This window comes from Galeopterus variegatus, unplaced genomic scaffold (assembly GCF_000696425.1).
Source record: "Galeopterus variegatus unplaced genomic scaffold, G_variegatus-3.0.2 Scaffold5927, whole genome shotgun sequence".
Lineage (NCBI taxonomy): Eukaryota > Metazoa > Chordata > Mammalia > Dermoptera > Cynocephalidae > Galeopterus > Galeopterus variegatus.
Window position 1 is genome coordinate 105,646 of NW_007732038.1, and position 8,029 is coordinate 113,674.

At 34.0% G+C, this 8,029-nt stretch overlaps 1 protein-coding gene across 1 annotated transcript in view; it reads left to right on the forward strand.

The window, feature by feature from the left end:
- The window catches only part of LOC103605590 (putative uncharacterized protein CXorf30), a gene marked incomplete at its 5' end in the record, with an annotated part of 100,137 nt that extends 93,801 nt beyond the window's left edge, over positions 1-6,336 (forward strand). The window contains 2 exons of the mRNA XM_008590206.1: positions 1,763-1,931; positions 6,124-6,336. Coding sequence (XP_008588428.1) covers positions 1,763-1,931; positions 6,124-6,336 — 382 coding nt within the window. The remainder of the gene's footprint in view (positions 1-1,762; positions 1,932-6,123) is intronic.
- Positions 6,337-8,029: the final 1,693 nt, after the last annotated feature.

Consider the following 8,029-nt stretch of genomic DNA (forward strand, 5'->3'; position numbering starts at 1 on the left):
CTCAGTTTTTACAGATAGGCTTTGCTCAGACAGAGAAAGATCTTCATTAATCAGCCTGGCTAGAGGTTCTGGAGGCCTCTCAAAACTTCTCTGTGGGTGTGTTTTTTCTGGACTTGTTTTTGCAGATTCCTATTTAGAGGGATTTGTCAGTTTCTTTTTCTATGATGTTGTAATCTTTGGTCTTTCTGGTGTCTGTCTGCTATACCATGAGTCCTCTGAAGCAACAACACACCAATCAGCCTTTGTTTTTTTTATTATTCTCAGTGCCCTCTAGGAATCTAGAACATGCCAAGTCCCATCAGCTCTCTGAGGCAGACAAGTCAGAACCCAGTTCTTTGGGCAGCCCCACTCCTTGTAAAGTTAGAATTGGATGTCTGGTCAATTCTTCTCTTTCCCTATTCAAGGAGAACTCAGACTGGGAATTTTGTTTCAGTCATGTGGCACCATGGATGGGGGAGGGACTATGTCAAGAGAGTGCCAAGAATTTTTCTCCTGGCTTCAGTATGGCTTGTCTTGTGCTGAGCTGTGGTATAGAAGCCTTTTAATTGGTTTCTGTACTTATCACAAAAGGAATTATTCTGCATATTTTGTTGAATCAATGTCTTCATAGGGGGAAGAAGGATCTGGAAGTTCCTGTTCTGCCATCTTGCTGACATAATTCCCACAGGCACTCTGTCTTATTCATCGATCTTTTATTGGATCAATTTTCATTGCCTAGGTCTAATAATAAAGAATTTTAAAATAACAATGATGATAATGATTACTAAAGTAATATTGACTAATTATTATGGAGAACTTTCCATGTGTCAGGCACTTATTTACTAGCTTTACATGGGTTATCAAGGTAATTTAACAGATGACAAAACTGAGGTACAGAAAGGTTAAGTAAATTGCCTGAAGTCATGCACCTGGATGGAGCTATGATTCCAGTCAAGACCATCCTTATCCACAGTCCATGTTCTCAAACCTTCTGTCATAATGTTCAACACATATTTGCTGAATCGATCAATGAGTTACAACCTGAATCTTTTCTTTGTCCTCTTGTATGTTTCACTATTGAATTTGGTTTTGGAGGCACTTAACCTTTCACTTGCATCTTCCCTGTCAATTTGGATTTTAAATTTCTCAGTTACGACCTTCCATGCAGTGTGCCTCTCCCCTGCTTTGTTCTCCCAAGAGATTCCTCAACTTCTGTTATGGACTTCATCTCAAGTGTAGTCAATCTTGACATGGAGATAATCACTTAAATCTTAAATGTCACTCAACTCACTTCAGATAACAGCAACTCATCTTCAGGAACATCAATCTTCAACGAGACTGTGAAGTGCTTTCATCTCACTTAACAAGAAGAAAGCTAAAGAAATGTAAGAAAATACAGTGGAATACTAGTAGAAACAAAAAACTTTATGATACCTTTAGTTGTCAGTCATTTCACATATGAATTTATTTACAAAAGGAAGAATTTCCCTTTGGGATGTAGAATTATTCTATTTTTTATAGGAAGAACATTTGTTGTCTTTGTACACTATAAATATAAGATGTGATTGAAAAAAATATTTAGGATTCCATTTTGTCACTCTGAGAAGAATCACACATTTTACAAATTTTTAAAATACCTCCTTACTATTATTCTGCAAGCATTCAGAATTAATGATTAAGTATAGGCTAATTGCAACAGAATTCGAACTATATTCATCACGTTCTCACAGAAAATAAGGTAATGATCAAATTCAATAGGTTGATATTTACATTTTTGTTCCAGAAATTCTGAGCCATTCACCGCATACTTCCTGCCTGGCAGTGATCCAGAGTTTTTTGTAAGACCTCAGGTTGGAGAACTTCTTCCTTTTGACACTGACGGAACTCTCATCATTGTAGGATTCAAACCCCAAATGTACAGTAGAATATACAAAGGAACGTTAGTAATACAGGTGAGTTCTATAAAGGCAATGTTCAAACATGTTTGCTGTCACTAAAAATATTAAATGAACTAGGGAGAAAAGGTTTCACCCAATGGTCACAGAAAAACAATAACAATATTGCTTTGGAAAAATCAACTTCACTGTCTTGTTTTACTGTTCATTTGTCCAATAACAGAATTTTAAGTATGGGATGTAACAAAAAAGTTGTCAACACCAGAAGAAAGTAATGAATTACTTCCCTTCCACATTAAGGAAATGTAGAAGAGATAAATAATGAGTGTAATGTAATTTGTATAGTTGCATATTATTTTCTGTAATGTACCTACTTATTTAAGGACTTTGCTAACTTTGGGTTGAGATAGAGATTTTGAAACTTTAGATTAAGGCATACAATATTGTCGAAATATTGAAGTTTAAAATAAGGAAAATGAGATGAAAGATAAAATTTATTTTTAATTGAAAAAACTTTTAATGGTAAATTGGGCCATTAAAAGAAGTATGTTTAATTGATCATTTTATTAGCAGTTAAGGTAAATACAATTTTGAAAATTTATCCAGGAAGCAAAATTTTTCTATGAAATTTCACACATATTTTATAGTAAGAACTTTTAGGCTAAAGACAACTTTCAAATTATTTCTAAAGATACTTTTTACCACAGTCTACTTTCAGTAGCACAAGCACAAAGAACATGTTGTCTTATTATAGCATACAACTCCTGATGCCAAAGTGATTTCTAGACTTCTAAATCAAACAATAATTAGGTAGTGCCATAAGCAGAAAAACTTGTTGTTATTGTTTTAATGAATAGAGAATATAAAATGTTGAATGTTGTTTGAGAGAGTTATTTCTATTTTTTCTTTCTACGAGTCCTTACAACCTAGGTAATAAGAAGATGAAGCTTCTGTCACCTCACTTCACATACCCCATTGCCTGCCGTGATATCTGATTTAAAGTGATCGTGTTGTTGTACTTGCTTGTTTACTCTAACGGGATTAAATGACATCTTTAAAACAATTTATAAATTTAAATGATGTTTATTTTACCTAGTGTACAGTGGAATTTTCTGTAATTAACTATATAGAAGGCTTTGCCAACAAAATCTGTACATGGATTCCCTGTGTTGATTTAACAATTAAATTACTGGCAGAATAACTGAAAGTTTTTTGGGAGAGAATAAGTTGGTACATGGGATCAAGTGAGAATATGCCATTTCTGTTCGTCTGAAGTGAGACAATTTGATATAGTTTATGTGGGGAAAATTGAATTGGAATGTGTTTAATAAATCACTATTTTATTGACTCCACTTTTGTTATGGAAATTTTAAATATATGTGTAAATAGAAAGAGAAATAGAAAGAAATTAATCTCGATGCATTTATCATTCAGTATGAACACTTATCAAATCATGGCCAATCTTGCTTCACCTATATGACTATCCCTTCCCCACCTTCCATATTGTTTTGAAGAAAATCCCAGACATTGTATTATGTGCAAATGTTTCCTACTGGTTTCTAAAAGATAAAAAATCATAACCATGGTACTATTATCATATCTAAATATTAACAATAATTTTATAATATCAACACATATCAAATATCCGTTTATATGTTTTAACTTTTTTTTTTTTTTTCCTTTTTTGTCTTTTTTACTGACCGGTAACGGGATCACAATCCTCGGTGTTGCGCCCGCACCGCGCTCAAACAGTGAGCGGGAACCGGTCTCCACATGGGATCCGAACCCTTGGTGGGAGCGCCTCCACGCTCCCAAGCGGCGCACTCTCCAGTGCGCCACCGGGCCGGCCCATATGTTTTAACTTTTTAAAAAATGTATAGAGATTTGTCAAAAGTTGCAAACATAATACATAGAGTCCTATGAAGCCTTTCCCCAATTTATCTGATATAGTAAAATATCAAAACAGGGAAATTGACATTGGTAAAATACTGTTGACTAGACTAGTGACCTTATTCCATTTCCAGAATTTTTCATAGTTGTGTGTTTGTGTGTGCTTCCAGGCAATTTGAACCCATGTGTAGATGTATGTAACTACAGTCACAACAGAGATACAGAACTGCTTCAGTCACCAGAGAAGAACGATCTTGTGCTAACCCTTTATAGACATGTCCAACACTGTAATTCCCGCCCTACCCCAACAACTACTAACCTTGTCATTTCTATAATATTATATAAATGGAGTCATATACCGTGTAATCTTTTGAAATTGGCTTTTTATGCTAAGTATAATGCCCTTGAAATTCATAAGAATTATTGCATGAATCAAACCAATGACTTTAAAATCATGGCTCAAATACTGTCTGTTTGACTCCCAAAACTGTCTCTTAATGACAATACTATGCTGATTCACATAATAGATGCTAAGATAATTTAAAAGGTTAAATCATTATCTAAATAAAAATTATTAGTTACATTGTCATAATTTTTTAAAATTGTTGACTTTAGGCATTAAGTTAAAATTTACAACTATATGATCTTCACTGTGCTTAATTTGGAAATAAAAATGATAATTTTTAAGAATAACAATTAAATATTAATCTAAACAAACAAATTTCAGCAGTCATATTAGCAAGCTTCATAATTTCCATATTTTCATATTCTGCTTTTTATCTATATTTTCAAAGGGAAATTGGGGTAGAAGATACACAGCTATATCTATAAAATGTGTTTTAAACATAAATGGGTAACTGTTTTTATTCCAGTTGAATTGAAGAAATTGAGCTATAGGTAAAAGAATAATGCTTAATCTTTATTTTATAAAATGTGCCTATTATTCTTGTTAGTATACAACATGTTGGAAATAAGGGCATGAACAACTTTCAAAATAGATAGCATCACTTATTGATGGTAACATTATTTGAATCTTTATTGCAATGCATGCAATACAATAGGAAATTTAAAAATAATGTCTTTTAAGTGTAATTATTTTCAAAAGGTCTTGTATACAAGTGCAAGGTGAACTTATAAGTCCCCACTTATAGCTCTCATTTGTACCCATTAGGTGCTGGGTGGGGGTGCAGATCCTATCATGTAGCTGACTCATGTGTACGCACTAAGTGCTGGGCATGGGTGCAGGTCTCTTCATGTACCTCACGTATTAGTACCAAGTGCCAGGCATGGTGCAACTCTCTTCATTTAGCTCACTCACTGGTACCCATGATGTGGCCCACTTGTACTGGGAAAATTCACAGTGACATATGCACAATCACCAAAATGTAGCTTTGTCTTTCAAATCGAACATCCTTATGTGAAGTAAAACTTTATTTAACCCAGTTGTACTATGCTTCTTGGTTTGGTCTGCTTTTAACTCATTGATTCTGAATACATAATTGCTATAGAACTATAATAAAGGCCAGATATGGTTAAAATAAATCCATGCCTGATGTGCAAGAAATTCCTGCACTTGATATTCATTGATAGGTATCACACTACATGTCAAGCATAGTGTACTACAATATTCTTGGACTTATTCTGAATGAGGTTTTTGAGCATATGTGACACAAATTTTAGTGTGAGGAAGAAGGCCTGTAAACACAGGTGGCTTCAGGAAATGCTGCAGGAGCAGTGGTACTTAGTATGAACATAAAGATGAAGAAAATGTTAGACTGCCGAATTCGATATGGCCTTCCTGTACATATATGCAGAAGAAATGAAGGGGTTTTTAATAAATCTCTATATAAATTGTATTCACTTGGATTTAGACTATGATTGACATTAGTGATCTTATACCACTCTTGGTATATTCAATGGTTATGTTATATACTTTCATAATCTAAAAAGTAGCTCAACATATTTTAGAAGTCATTTCTGTGGCTAGACAAATTCTCATGCATAGGAAACGTATTGTCATGCATCTCGAAAGGTATTGTTTCTGCTAGTTATAGTTCATGGTGAACAACAGTCTCAAGCAAACCAGAAAGATTGCTTTTCCCTATATTAGACAGATGCTTAGTTCACCTACAGGGAAGACATCTAATGAGAAGAGATTTTTTAGTGAATGGTTCTTAATTCATAAAGCCAAATGTTTTCCTTATGTTCCATATTAATTGTTTGTCATTATAGGTGGTTTCAGTTTTGTACCTTTCCCATACCCTACATGGAGAAGAGAAGGTGTTATCATAAACTTTGCCTATATTTTAAAAATTTTATGGATATTTCATATAATATCTCTCCCTCTCTTTGTTTCTAGACGGAGCATATGTACTGGTCGTATGATATCAATGGATTACCTCTAGCAACCACGCCATTGAAGGCTGTAAAAGCAAAAATTGATGCTAGTAACAAGAAATATGACAGCGTGCCAATTCGTCGGCGCAATTTCATCTGTGAAAATGCAAAACTCATAAGAACAAGGGTGTCTTCTACAATTAAGGGTGCTCCTTTGATGAGAAAGAAAAAATAAAAACACATTTTTTGTTTCAAGTAAACTAAATATTTTCTGTATTATTTCATCTCTTGGAATATTTCTGAGGAATAATGGATTAATTATAATAGGCCTATATTTTCTTGTCTTTTAAAATGCTGACAGTCTATTCTTTGAATATGTCATACCTCATTTCTGAGTTATATGTCTCTTTTACAATGGACTTTGGTTGCAGATATTGGGATTGGTTCACTTTCAAAGTGCAGGAGTACATTTGCAGGAAAACTAAAACATTATTTCAATGATAATATTTCAAATACCAGTGTTGCTATTAAAACTCAATTTCTCATGTAGATGTTGCTTATGAGTCCTTTATTATTTTAATTATCAACTAAAAATTGTAGATATTTATGGTATACAACATGGTGCTTTGAAATATGTATACATTGTAGAATGTCTAACTTGAACCAGTTAATATACGCATTACCTCACATAATTATCATTTTTTTGTGGTTGGAATGCTCAAAATGTTTTCTTAGATTGTTATTAACTACAGTGACCATGTTATACAATAGAACTCTTGAATATATTCTTCCCAACTAAATGAAATTTAGTACTCTTTGACCAACATCCCCCAATCCTCTTTGCCCTCTTAGACTTTTGTAATCACTATGCTAATTTCTGCTTTTATGAGTTTGCCTTTTTGGGATTTGACATTTAAATGAGATCATAGGGTATTTGTCTTTCTGTGCCTGGCTTATTTCACTTAACGTAGTATTCTCCAGGTTCATCCATGCTATCACAAATGACAGAATTTTCTTCTTTATTAAGGCTGAATAATATTCTATTGTGTATGCATTTCAAATACCAATGTTGTTATTAAACCTCAATTTTTCGTGTAGAGGTTGATTTGAAACATTAGTGAGAAAATTAGCAAATAAGACAGAAGGATTCACCATTTCTCATATCTGTTGTTTTGAATATTATGTGCTATTTCATAAGTAATTAATTTTTAAAATGCCAGCATGTATGTGTAGGTAGTTCAAATGCTCATATATTTCAGGCTTCAAACAATACAGGTATACCTTGCAATTATCTAGGGAAAAGTTCATTCTGATATGCACTGGACCATTGAGAATGAGTTATTAATCAAAATAAAGGAGACTGTGTTGCTTGGGGCCTATCAGTGAGGTAAAACATAATAATAAACAGCCAACACAGACCAACTTTAAGACATATTTATAGCCATGAGGCAGCAGCGTCAACCTGGCACCCTCCATGGGATCCAGGCCGGGTGAGATCCCACTAAACCTCAGGCTCCAAGGCAGCAACAGGCAGGCAAGTGTCAGCAATACTCCCTGCCACTGCTGCAGACACCAGGATGAAACAGGTGGATCATGAAATCCTCTGCCACAATGACTAAACATCAATGGGGAGATACTAAAATATGAAAAACCAAGGAAGTACACCACTACCAAAGGTATATAATAACTCTCAAGTTCTAGATCCTATAGAACAGGAAGTCCTTGAAATGACTGAAAAGGAATTTCAAGCAACAATTCTAAGGAAACTATATGAGTTACAAGAAGACTCAGTTAAACAACACAATTAAATGAGAAAAAATATACAGGACCTGAAAGAGGAAATGTACAAAGAAATCAACACCCTAAAAAGAATGTAGCAGAGCTTGTGGAGCTGAAGGATTCACTCAACAAAATAAAAAACACAAAGA